The 14577-nt window shown below is 36.5% G+C and overlaps 1 protein-coding gene across 1 annotated transcript; it reads left to right on the top strand.

The window, feature by feature from the left end:
* Positions 1 to 288: 288 nt before the first annotated feature.
* Positions 289 to 3527, top strand: LOC106794477 (protein RGF1 INDUCIBLE TRANSCRIPTION FACTOR 1). The gene is made up of 4 exons (XM_014761766.3): positions 289 to 584; positions 703 to 948; positions 1658 to 1798; positions 2768 to 3527. Exons 1-4 carry the CDS (start codon positions 576 to 578, stop codon positions 3089 to 3091), a joined length of 720 nt encoding a protein of 239 aa, XP_014617252.1. The 5' UTR covers positions 289 to 575; the 3' UTR covers positions 3092 to 3527.
* Positions 3528 to 14577: the final 11050 nt, after the last annotated feature.

The following is a 14577-nucleotide window of genomic DNA, read 5'->3' as shown; positions in this document are numbered from 1 at the left end:
TAATTAAATTTTAGTATTATTAAATTTGTAGATAATATGTAAGTATCTTTGTAAATATTTTTTTAGTTTTGAAGTTTATCTTAATCCTGATGGGTCTTCATAATCCAAAGGATTTTTTGAGTAACCAAAGTGTTTCCCATATTTTCTTTTCAGATACCAATTTGATCCTTTAAAAAAATGGAATTGCAGCTGGTTTAAAGAGAGGTTAGGTTGTTTAACAAAAGAGCTCTTAAGCCAAGGAGAGCTGCGAATACTTTAAAAGCCTAAAAATAGAGAAATGGGAGACACGGAAACAACGCGCACGTTCCTCTCTCATATCTCAACTTGTTTTTTTATGGCTTAGGGTTTTCTCTCTCTCATATAATAACCCTTCCCCCATGGACAAAATGGTGTCTACCTATTCAAGGAAGAATAAATATATAATGTCCTTTTCTTTATCTTGTGATTCTCCATAAATACTCTTATTCCCATGCTCTAAGTCCCTCTCTCTCTCTCTCTCACTGCCTTGGTCACAACTCAAGGAGAAGATCATTGAGTTAATTAGCCTTGCAATTAAGTGTTTGCACTTTGCACACATGATCATGGTTTGAAGAATTCCCCTGTTTTCTCCTCTGTCTATATATGCAAATTCTTATTGATTTTGATGACCCTTTGGTTCAAAATGTCTTACAAGGCTTCTCTTGGCTGTTGTGGTTGATGTAGGGACACCAAAAACCAGCATGGTTGGAAGCTCTTTACGCACAAAAGTTCTTTGTGGGGTGCTCTCACCATGAGAATGCTAAAAAAAACGAGAAGAACATATGCTGCTTAGATTGTTGCACCAGTATTTGCCCTCACTGTTTGCCATCACATCGCTGCCATAGGCTTCTTCAGGTTCGCCGTTACGTTTATCATGATGTTGTCAGATTGGAAGATCTTCAGAAACTCATAGATTGCTCTAACGTGCAGGTATAACTCTATACAATTAAGTATTTCTTTCATTCCTAATTATAAGATACTTTTAAGAAAATTATTTGTTTTTTTTATAAGATTTTTCTCTAGATGCATTGATTTTTTTTTCATACATATACTTAATTATATTCTCTAAACATTCATAAGAAGCAATTGAGTTGAGAGATAAGAAAAGGGTGATTTTGAAATGATAATATGATTAACTAATCTAATTACTAAGATCTTATAATTAGGAATCAAGAAAGTACTAGCTAGTAGTATTCCATAAAAAAAATAGAAAAAAAATACTAGCTAGTTTATTACTTCTTCTGTCCCTAATCATAATATTCTTTTCAAAAATTTGTTTATCCTTTTTTATAAAACTATTTTTTAATTTTTTAGTGTATTAATTATTATTTTTTCTTATATATTCTTAGTTATTCTCTCTTCAAACATTAATGAGAAAGAATAAATTGGATAGAAAGAGAATAAAAATAATAATTTTAAAAATGATAGTATAAATAGTTAATAAATATAATACAATAATAATTACTTTTTTTAAGTAGCTTAATCTTTATAATGTGATACCGAGAAAGTATATGAGAAGTTAATTGATTCATTAGAATATTAATATATATTCCAATTCAATGTTTCTTAGCTCTTACTAAAGTAATAACTTGACAATAGTATGTGGTTTGCTAATTCAAAAACTTTTCAATTCTATTAGCCTTACACCATCAATAGTGCCAAGGTGGTGTTCATCAAGAAGAGACCACAAAACAGGCAACTCAAGGGGTCAGCAAACTACTGCACTTCATGTGATAGAAGTCTTCAAGAACCTTTTATCCATTGCTCTCTAGGATGCAAGGTACATACAAACAAAAATATTCCACCCTTTTTGCTGATGTGAATAACAATCTAAAACCCTTTTGCAATTTAACTTAAAATTGTGCAACTGATTACATATAAGCAAATTAATCAAAATCATGATTTTAAGATATTGTCTGTGACCACGATTTTAGCCGCAACGTCATGTTTTTTTTTTCTCTTTACGGGGTCACAGATGTGACCACATCATGATTTTAAAAGATGATCTATGATCAAAATTTCAGCCGCAACAACAACGACGGTATTTTTTACTCTATGCAACCACAATGTGATCACATTGGTCACTATTTCCCATGTAAAATTTATAGACAACACTACAACTGCAATTTAAAGCATCCATGCACTAACCACAGCGTAAAGTTTTTAGACATCAACAAATGAAGAATGCATATATTATTAGAGTAATATTATTTGGATAACTCAAAGTGAAAGCACTTCATTAACACACATTTTTTCATTATCTCTTTCTTTTTTTGCATCATATCATTTATCACAATTAGACTCATGTACCTTCTATCTCTTTCAATTCTATGATGGATGTCAAATAACATAGAGTGTTCATGCATTATTTTCCAGATTGTTATATATGAACTGACAATCTCAAACTATTAGATGTCTTAGCTTAAATAGTTAGGTTAAATAACACGAATGAATTTATGAAACAAACAATAAAAATAATAACTATGATCTAAGTCATCCATGAATAGAAGATATAAAATTAGTTGAGTGGTTTAGAAAGAAGGAAAGGAGGAAAATTAATATAAAATCATGGGTTTAATTTTTTCTAACAAATTAACTATTAATATTAGTCGATAAAAAATAAATAAGTGTTCGATGAATGATCTAATGTTATCCCATTAAATCAAACGTGAGAATTTAAGTATCAACACAAATAATTTGATTTTGTAATTTGTATAGCTCATGTGCATTTGTATGTTAATATTTTTAGGTGGATTTTGTGCTGAAACACTACAAGGACCTCTCTCCCTATTTGAGAACATGCAAGTCCTTGCATCTAGGTCCCGATTTCCTAATCCCACAAGAGATGGGTGATGATGAAACAACTCGTTCAACCATTGTGGATTTTGATGAACCAATGAGCTCGTCTTCAGGGTCAGAGAACATGAGCATGGCTTGCACCGAAATTGTTAGGAAGAGGCGTAGTGGGTGGAATGTGTGTGCAACATCAATGAGCAACAAGGTTTCGCATGAAGACATGGTTACAAGCATTAGTAGAAGGAAAGGCATCCCTCATAGATCTCCTTTGTGTTAGAACCATCATCCGGAGGCGTAACCCTAACTAGGGGAAAACAAAAGGATTAATTACTGTTAGTTTACTACAACAACAACAAAAAAATGTTAACTTTTTTATTTATTAATAATAGGATATTTTGACTGAAGTGGGATTTTCAAAATCTTCTCTCCCACTCTCGAAATTGAAGTCTTTATTTTAATTAATCACTTGGTCGGAGCATTTGTTCGGTGGTGTCACGTGGTTGCCCATTCCAAGCAATGGTACATTGATTCATTTTAATACTCTTCATTTTTTTGAAATAGTTTTCGTTTAAAGTATGGTATAACGATTGAAAAACTCATATATTCAATATCTTTAATTAAATTTAAGAATAAAATAAATGTTTCCCCTAGTTACGATTATGCGTATGGAGTAGCAGTATATATAGGCTGTTTAAAATTGTGCTTGAATCATGATGCAGCATGTTACTTCTAGCTAACAACTTACCATTAGCATAGGGATGAAAATGGATAGGTTTGGATATGATCTTATTCGTCCTCATACTCGTATTTGAAAAAAATATCTATAGCCCATCTTATACTCATACGGGTAACAAAAGTTTATTCTCATACCCGCTAATTACATATATACTCATACGCATATCCACGATTCACACTTTAATTATTTATAAAAATAAAAAATATATATTAATTAAAAAAATTATTACAAGTAAATTAAAAATTCACTCTTAAATAATTCAAACATAACATTAAAAACATTCACACATAATATTAAAAACAAACAAATATAACTTGATTCCTCCAAACTTAGGTCATAAATAAACAACATTAAAAAGATAATCATCCAGCATACCAATTCTTAAAGTTAATGTTCAAATTATTTAACAAAAACTCTAATTAAACTTGGACATCATGTGATAATAATATTCTCTAAGACCTATCAACAAAGTCATAAATTTATACACATAAAAGTAAATAATAATTTCAATATTTTTAAGTAGAGTGAAACAAATATATATAATGTATGCTAAATCTAATATCATCCTTCTTCACAAAATAATATTATGGATTTACAAGTCAATCCAAAACCAAAATGATACTTAAAAGTATATGGATAATATTGACTTCAATATAAAAGTGCTAACATGAAATTTACAAACTAAAATCATGGTTATATTTCACCGTTCCAACATAAATTTAAAGATATTTCCATGAAATAAAATCAATCACACATCCTTAATTCAATAACCTTAATTACCACACATCAGCACTTGAATTGGAAAACATGAATCCTGACTTTAAAATACCAATTTAATTAGAAAAATATAATTATTTTTTTACATAAAAGTATGTGTAAAATAAATCATTTACTTAACTAACATATTTTAATTATATTAATATATAATATATATGGTATATGTGGGTGGGACGAGATGAATATTATAGTACCTGTACTCCGTACTTATACTTATTCCCTCAAAAATTTACGAGTAAATACATACTCCTATCCTTACTTGTAAATACTTTTATGAGTGACTATAGAGTCTTGGTCCATTTTGACATCCTACATTAGCACATATTCTATCGTGAATGATATATGTTGGGATATTAACAAAGTTTATGTTGGATGTCGGAAGCCTGGCGCAATGTTGTTCCTTTACCTAATAAGTTAACCAAAATGAAAGTAGTTAAAGACTTATAGCATATTTGATATATATAATTAATTGATGTTAATTTTTACAAGAAAAAAATAGGTTTTCGTTAATACTACTAATGCTTTAAAATAATGCTTATTTATTAAAGTGCTTCTAAAAAATGTTTGAGGAAAAATAAGATAATGTTTCTTTAGAGAAGCCTTCCTCAAAATACTAATTAACTTCAATATCTGAAAATACTAATTAACTTTAATTACAATAGTGTTTCTAAGTTGCATTATAAGGCTAGCCTTTTATTTTGTTAGGATTTAATTTTCTCTTACTTCAAGTATATATGTTGTTGTTATGTTCATTATAAGTATTTAGTTTAGTAACCATTTTAATTGGGATCTTTGACTTTCTGATGGAACCATAAGGTATTTTTAGAAGTTTTGATTCTTTGGATTGGTTATGAGACTAATCATAGGTTTGTGTATTTATTCACACTTAAAGCCCCTCACTCCTTAAGGCTACGTGGATCGAATTTAAGTTCTTCCGCTTAAACTCAACGTGTGTTATCCAACCATTGTTATCCTTATTTGCCTTAGTCCCCTTCGGAGATTCCTCATCATCAGTGTATATAGATTATATAGTGTAACTTGTGACATCCTCTATCCCAACATACATATAAATGAAAAAACACATAAAATGTGGAATCTAATTAAATTAATTTTATTTAATAAAATTGTAAGTAAATCCACGTGGGTAAAATGTTTACATTCATGTTAATCACCAAACAAAACTCCAAAGAATGAACTAAAGATTCAACATGTAAAACAAAATGTTAAAAACTACATGTCCAAAACTTTATGCAATTAATGCAGAAATCATGCCTCAATGTCACATCCTATCAGAGCATTATGTCTTGACGTCCTCTAGTGTGAGGTTCTCCATAGTCATCCACCTGACAATTTGTTTCCACGAACACAAAGTTTGAGATCATTACAGGATCCAAACACAAAAAATACACAGGGAGTGAGTTATCACATTCCTAACTAATAGAGAGAAACGAAACAACATAGATATACATATCATATAAATGAAATACAGTTGACTTCAATAAAGCTCACATCATTCCACCACTTATCTAGTAACATCACATCTCAACACTACACGTCTCACACATTTTCACATCATTCATGTACTCAAGGATTGAAACACAATATCACTCAACCAATCATTATCGATCAATACACAAGCGTTATGCAAAAAATATACTACGACTCAATCTTATATGCAATGTGGTACCATGTCAGTGAATACCTCGTCGAGTGCCTAGGAGTACATGACAAGACAGACCACACATTGGTATGTCAAGTCACTCTCACTAGGTAAAATCATAAGAAAACCAGTCAGGGTCGCTCTATTTTGTGAGAACACTCCAACCATATGGGATCAACATAGGCTTGAAGGAACATTCAAACCAAGTGTACACTACTAGAAAATAAGGTTTTTATATAGGTTATTTAAGACTTTCAACATCGATTATTAACCGATGTTGAAAGTAATATCGTTAACATCGATTTTTCAAATCCGATATTAACTAATAAATACAACATCGGTTATTTGAATAGCCGATGTTATATGATAAGAATTATGAAAAAAGAAAGTTATAAATCTACATATCAACAACAGTTTTTTAAAAAACCGATGTTAACTGACACTAACAAGATTGGTTTTTTAACTTAGGATGTTAACCAATGTTGTTTTAGAACTTTTTTTATAATATGTTGTTTGTTTTTTCAATAAACCCAAAATTAACCTGCAAATTTTAAAACCAGACCACACAACATATAATTTTCATTCTGTTTTTAAACAGCTTTTACCAGAAATTCCATGAGAAATTTACTAATTACTATGAATTAAAGACATATTTAATGTTGAGACATGAATTGTAAAAAATGTAAAGTAAGTAAATATAAACTACAATTACAAAATTGCCTAAACATCCTAAGTTTCATTTTTAACTTTCAAATAGTACTTTGCCCACTGAATGCGAAGCGCCTTCAATCTCTCTGGTTCCAATGGTCTAGTATCAATGAAATACTGCATGACATAATAAAACATAAGTTAATAATATAATAGCAATCATAAAAAAAAGAAATTTGGTGAATTAAAAATTATCATTTCCCAATTATTCTTGAAATTTCCTACGATTATAATTGACATCCAGTGCATGACGTAATACCCACACTCAGTGCTTCCTTTTTATCTATTACACTAAATACATTATGAAATGTAGATATTCAACGTTAAGTACAAATTAGTCTACACAATACTAAAATATAAGTAGAAGCATATTGTTTAAATGACTTACTTTAACAACATTCCACCTAGCCGCAGGCTTGGATTTACTTTGTTGAGTATCATCAAGTCCTTTCAAAGCACTGTTGAATACAAACATTGATGTTTATTGTACAATTAAAATTTTGATGTTCTTGACTAATTCTAATGCAAATGTATTGAAAAACAACACTGACTTGTTAATTATGCCTTTGAGGTAGTTGTCTGGCCTATTATGCAACGAACAAAACCAGATGACAACATTTTCATTAGGCAAAATGACGACCATTTACCAATGTACACTGCAGTGGAGACCAATATAGGTTATTATACTATTATACATTATTTAAATTCATTTTTTCAATTTAAGTTACCCATTCAGGTAAGCTCCTAGGTACACGTCCCATTTTGAATTTTGCATCCAGTTCTTAATGTAACTTTCTGATTCAAATTGTGATTGGCCAGATCTCTTGATAGGCCGTGGCTCGAGGAATCCATACATATCATCATTCCCCGCTCGCATACTTGTCTCAGTCATATGCCTATTGTTGTTAACATAAAGTAAATTATGTATGAAGGTAAAACAATAAGTTAGGTAATTAATAACAATCAAAATTGACTTACAGAATCCACAACTGTATAATAGAGATGCTGAGACATTGACCACCGTGTGCTATTTTAGACAGATCTTCATGCTTTATGTACAAGGGAAAATCTTCATTAAACAGGCCAAAAAAGGTAGCATCCCACATAACCTGCAATGGCTTCAAAAAAAGTTGTGGAATGGTCAATGTCATCAGATATAGGGGATCATCGACTTCATGATTCGGCCTATCTGCAGGTTTTGCAGGTCCCACAACTCCCTGTTTATCCAACATAGTTAATTAACATAATTTAATCACAGTGAACCCTGTAATGGAAAAAATAAGCATTTAATGACACTGAAATACATGTTCTGATAAACGCTTGACAAGATGTGTCAGCCAAGCAAGGAAGGTGTTAAGTGTCTGCCCTATGACCTTAACCTCTTCAGCGGGTACAAGAATGGGAGCATCTGCATCTCAAACCTCCTCAACACCAACCTTGACTTGATCATGCAACAAAGGAATGTTGTGAACGGTTGTGGATCCCTCATAAACTCTTCCTAAGACAACCAAGCGGGGAGGATATTCTTTAATGTACAACTCGCATTTGTCTGAGTCACCCGTATCTAGATCGTTCCCTGAGGGATTGTCGCAACCTATCCTTCGGTGGTAGGGCGATGTGAGGGCTCACAGGTGCGTCTTCCAAGGAAGGAAAATGCGTGGAGTCGCCACCAACGTTTATTCAAGGAAAACGTCGGAAAAACCAGAACGTATGGTCTACGAACTTTAATTGTGAAAGGTTTAGGAGTTGTTTTTACGCACGGGGAAGGTATTAGCACCCCACGTGTCCGTCACAAGGGACGAAAACCTTTAATCAAATTTGCAAATATGACTTCAAAATGTTTTATTTTCCCTTTTTTTTACGTTTTTATGTGTTTTTATGCTTTTTATCTTTTTGTGGTCGACAAGGGTGTTTCCCTCATTCCTACGTATCCTCAATTGCGATGAGGAAATCAAACCTACGTAGTTCTTTGACAATTATACGTTGGTTAAGTTGTTTTGATCTTTTTTCACAAGATCGATTTTAACCGCACAAAAATCGTTTAAGGCGTTGGACCATTAAACGATCTTTTGATTTTGAAAGGAGAGAAACGTTAAGGTGTTGGAGCATTAACGATCTCTTGTTTTTGAAAGGAGAGAAACGTTAAGACATTGGACCATTAACGATCTCTTGGTTTTGAAAGGAGAGAAACGTTAAGGCGTTGGACCATTAACGATCTCTTGGGGTGGTCGACAAAAGCGGGGCTTTTGCTCCTATGTATCCTCAATTGCGATTAGGAAATCAGACCTACATAGTTCTTGCAAAAAACGGTAAAGTTACATGTTGATTTTATGCTTTTGAACGATCCATGTTAATCGATATAAGCAAAGATGATCGTTTAAGGCGTTGGACCTTAAAACGGTTTTTAGTTATTTTTGTGGACAAAGCTTGATTTGTGAATTAATTTTAGCTTTAGTTTCACTTTGGTTATTAGTCAATTCATTCAAGGAAACTTTCAAAGAAAAATGTCCGATTGATTTTTTTTATTTTTTTTTTCAAGATATTTTGATTATTTTATTATTATTTTGTTTTTTTTTTTTGTTTAACCGAGGTTACAGTGTGAACGATCGGTTAGATTTTGTTTTAACAGTGATTAAACGAGATTACAACGCAAATGATCGGTTGAAATTCATTTTATCATTTATTAGGCGAGATAACGGCTTAAACGATCGGTTAAAGCTCGTTAAAAACGGAAGAAGAGAAAACCAAAAGTGAATGAAATGAAGACGAAAGCCAACAAAACAAGAAATGAATTGAAAGCCTGGGATTCAAAAACTTACCGGTTGAAGAACGAAGAACGGTGAAGAAAAGCGGAAAATCTTCACAGATTTACTCAGGGAAACATCTTGGAAGCGTTATGGAAGCACCTCGACTTGGATTTTCTTCACAGAAATACATTTTTTCACCCAAAACAGCTGAAATGCATAGCCAAGGGGGTTAGGGACCCTTTTGAACAGCCCCCCTTCGCCTATTTAAAGGAAAAGTGGGGAGGAGGTTGGCGCCCAACTCGCCCAGGCGAGCTGGGTTGCTTCCTCCTTAAGTAATCTAGCTTCCAAAATGTTCTGGAAGAGCTAAGATTTGGAAATTTGAAAAAAAAAGCCATTCGCACCCCCATAATGATAAGTTCACCCCCTCATTTTTCATAATTTACGGAAAAGTTACGGAAGCATATAAAACTTGATTTATCTCTTTTTTATCTTCCCTTTCACCAATATAAAGTGAAATATGCTTACCCAAGTTTTTTGGAAATTTTACGAAAGCATTCAGAAGCCCCGGAAGTCCTGGAAGCCATTTTTTAACAAAATAGGGGAGGTGGTTGCCGCTCAGCTCGCCCAGGCGAGCTAGGTTGCTTCCACCTTAAGCAAGGAAATTCCCAGAATCTTTTAGAGGGCCCCAGATTTAAAATTGCTATTTACACCCCCAGCTTGATAAGTTCACCTCCCATTTTTTGTGTTTTTTGGTTGTTTTCCTTCCAAAACCTCACGGAACTTTATGGATTCCACGGCGATGGGTGCTATGCCTTCCTAAGCGATCATCAGTGGTCCCCGGATGAAATTAGGGTGTAACAATCTATTTACATTCTCCCCCACTTTGCTAAATACACTCTCATTTTCGTGTTCTTGGCCGGTTTCTCTCTAAAACATCCCAGAAGTTTACAGATTCCATGGCGATGGATGTTAAGCATTTTGAAGTGATCAAATGAAAGTCGCATGCCGACAAACAATGGTCCCCGGACGAAATTAGGGAATGACAGTTGTCTCTCTTTACTTATCTTTTATTGGAGATAAAAGGGAAGTAAAGATAAGACACTAATTTCGTTCGAGCTGAATCTTTACCCGACCGGCCACTAGCGCATATCCAAGCAGTAAAACCCGTGAAGGCATGAAGACATTGAAATTCCTTCTTTTCTCGTTTAATTCATTTTCATTTTCATTCTTTTTCTTTTAAGCGTACAAACAAAGGACGTCGAGTCCTACGAAGCACAGGGGAAAAAGATATTGAAGTTTTTGAGGTGAAGACATTGTCGTCTTCGAAATGCAAACGAAGACATTGTCGCCTTTGGAAGGTATGCAATGACTAAAGACATTGTCGTCTTTGAAATGTAAATGAGGGTCATTGTCGCCTTTGAAGGCATGCAATGACTGAAGACATTTTTGTCTTTGAAATGTGTGTGGATTACTGTATAGGGCATCTCCGCATGCTACCTGACTTCTCACAGGTCGGGGTAGCAAAACTGTTTGTGTACGGATAACCACTTAGGGTATTTCCGCCTACCACCTGACTTCACGAGTCAGGATTAACAGAAGTTGTGCTTGTACAGTTAACCACTCGGGTATCTCCGCCTACCACCTGACTTCATGGGTCAGGATTAACAGAAGTGTGTTTGTATGGATAACCACTCGGGTATCTTCGCATGTCATCGGACTCGCCGTCTCTGGATGAAAAAGGTGTAGATGATGACATTAGTCTTTGCATGTTAACGGGCTCGCTTGCCTCTGGCTGACAAAAGGTGTGGATAACCATAAGGTATCTCTGTATGTCATCGGACTCGCCGTCTCTGGATGAAAAAGGAGCAGATGACGACGTTAGTCTCTGCGTGTCAACGGGCTCGCTTGCCTGTAGCTGACAAAAGGTGCGGATAACTATAAGGTATCTTCGCATGTCATTGGACTCGCCGTCTCTGGATGACAAAGGTGCAGATGACGACATTTGTCTCTGCGTGTCAACGGGCTCGCTTGCCTCTAGCTGACAAAAGGTGCGTATAACCATAAGGTATCTGTGCATGTCATTGGACTCACCGTCTCTTGATGACAAAGGTGCAGATAACGACGTTAGTCTCTGGGTGTCAATGGGCTCGCTTGCCTCTGGTTGACAAAAGGTGCGGATAACCATAAGGTATCTCCGCATGTCATCGGACACGCTGTCTCTGGATGACAAAAGGTGTAGATGACGACGTTAGTTTCTGCGTGTCAACTGGCTCACTTGCCTCTGGCTAACAAAAGGTGTGGATAACCATAAGGTATCTCCGCATGTCATCGGACTTGCCGTCTCTGGATGACAAAGGTGCAGATGACGTCGTTAGTCTCTGCGTGTCAACGGGCTCGCTTGCCTCTAGTTGACAAAAGGTGCGGATAACCATAAGGTATCTCCGCATGTCATCGGACTCACCGTCTCTGGATGACAAAGGTGCAGATGATGACGTTTGTCTCTGCGTGTCAACGGGCTCGCTTTCCTCTGGCTAACAAAAGATGTGCATAACCATAAGGTATCTATGCATGTCATCGGACTTGCCTTCTCTAGATGACAAAGGTGCAGATGACGATGTTAGTCTCTACGTGTCAATGATCTCGCTTGCCTCTAGTTGACAAAAGGTGCGGATAATCATAAGGTATCTCCGCATGTCATCGGACTCGTCGTCTCTGAATGACAAAGGTGCAGATGACGACGTTTGTCTCTGCGTGTCAATGGGCTCGCTTGCCTCTAGCTGACAAAAGGTGCGGATAACCATAAGGTGTGTCCGCATGCCACCGGACTCGCAGGTCACAATAGCAAAAGGTGGGGTGGTCGACAAAAGTGGGGCTTTTGCTCCTACATATCCTCAATTTGTGATGAGGAACTAAAACCTACGTAGTTCTTGATTTTGTGACACTAAAATAGTCTCGGTGTTCTTTCACTAAAATGTGAGCATGCTTTAGTAAAGAAACAAAACCTCCAAACTGATCAAAGCAACATATGATTTTTGGTGAAAAATAATGTGTCTATTGGGGAAGTAGAGTATGCTAATGAAATTTTCTCATAACCACAAATGAGATTTTAGATGTTAGCGTTTCATTTCTAAACGACCATTTAGAGGAATCACTGGGTCCAACAACATATAAGAAAATCACTCGAAGTGTATCAATCTCACACAGACAAGTGTTTTATCCTAATTTCGAACCATAGATATGTCATGACTTGATTTTGCAAATCATTTCCTATCAAATCAAAGATTACATGCATGATCATGGATCAATAGAACTTTTTCAGGAATGATGTTTTTTTTCTTTCTTTTTTTTCAAAAGATTAAAAACAGCTTGTAACCTGGACACGGTTGATGCCCGAGATCACATATTTTTTTTTAAAAAGGCGTGCGAATGAAAGTGCACAAGACCTACACATTTTTGTACGTTTCAGACAAATCATCGTAAAGTAAGTACGACCATATGCCCAAAGCGATAAATTACTCGCAATACGACAGATAACTGCATGTTCAGTTTAATCACAATGGACATAATAATTGGAAGCAAACAATGTTAGATCACAAGGGAAATAACAAAATAACTGAAAGCAATAATGAAGGATAAATCACAAGTTTGGCGATTCTAGTCGTATGGGTCCGCCTCCTCCAAGGAAATCCAGAAATTCATCATCCCTTAGCTGCCTCTGTCTCTGTCTGAGGAATCGCCATCCCTCAATGTCCTCGAAATGCTACTAATGTTCCATGCTCTGGAATCATTGTTTGTCGAAGTCTGTGTCGGCTTGCAGGGCCGCACTAGAACCCTCTCCAATGGTTCTTTCCTGGACCTCTTCGTGGGGAGCTTCCTCGCAGCCAATTCTAGGTTGCCTCCTAGTAGCGCTTCTTTAACGTCTTGAGTCGGACGCGTGATGACTTGTCGGTCACGAGCCTAGTATTTTCTCATACCTTTGGCTTTGGACTTGGTTGCCTACTGGTCGGCCATGTGTCGTAGGCAACGCTCCAGCCTTTTTGTAGATGAGCTGAGGCGAACTCTGGAGGTGGTGGCGGTGCGTCTATTACCCGTTACTGTGATGCCTCTCCTTGCGCCTGCCTGGGGGCGCAGTACTTCTCGATGAAAGCCTTATTAATAGGGGCCTAATGACCCTGTTGGTGGTGACGAGCACTCCGTAGAACTGACAGAGGCTCGTAATCAGAGCTGGAAACCCTAGGACCCTGTTGGACTTCACCGGGTCCACTGAGTATCTTGTAGGCGCGATCCTTGCAAACAGTAGATGGCATCAGAAATTGGTTGAGCCACGTGCATACTTACCTATGTCATGATGACATAAACTAGTTGACACTTCGGCAAGGAGAGATCGAAGTGGTGATCACTCCATAGAATCGACAGAGGCCCTAAATTAGAGCTAGTACCCCAGGGCCCTGTTGAACTTCTTCGGATTTACTGGGTGTCTTGCGGGCGTGATCCCTGCAAACAGTAGATGGCATCAGCGAACAGTTGAGCCACGTGCATACTTACCTATGTCATGATGGCATAAACCAGCTGACACTTCAGCAGGGGGAGATCGGAGTGGTGGTCGCTGGGAAGAAGGTTGCTAAGTAGCAACATCATCCATATGTTGGTACGCACGATCCACACTCATCTCCTTGCAGCGGTTGGGTGAAACCATGCCCCGGTATGTATAGTAGCTGTGCAATAGTCTCCTCCTCTGGTTATGCTTGCACAGTTGGTCACCCTCCAATATTAGGGGGTGACCCAGGAACTGATAAAAGCAAGCTTCTAGCCCCTCACAGGGAGTGCAAGCCTCAATTAAGCATTAAGGGCAGAGGACCTTGCGTTCTCTGAAGGTGCACATGTGGAGCCCTCTGAAAGCGATGATGTGCAAACCTCTGAAAGTGAGGACGTGCAGTCCTCTGAAGGCGAGGGCGTGTAGCCCTTTGAAGGTGAGGACGTGTAGCCCTCTAAAGGCGAGGGTGTGTAGCCCTCTGAAGGGGAGCACGTGTAGTCCTCTGAAGGGGAGGACGTGTAGTCCCCTGAAGGCGAGGATGTGTAGTCCTCTGAAGGCGAGGACGTGTAGCCCTTTGAAGGCGAGGATGTGTAGCCCTCTG

The sequence above is a fragment of the Glycine max genome, chromosome 9 (assembly GCF_000004515.6).
Source record: "Glycine max cultivar Williams 82 chromosome 9, Glycine_max_v4.0, whole genome shotgun sequence".
Lineage (NCBI taxonomy): Eukaryota > Viridiplantae > Streptophyta > Magnoliopsida > Fabales > Fabaceae > Glycine > Glycine max.
This window is presented reverse-complemented; position numbering and strand designations above follow the sequence as displayed.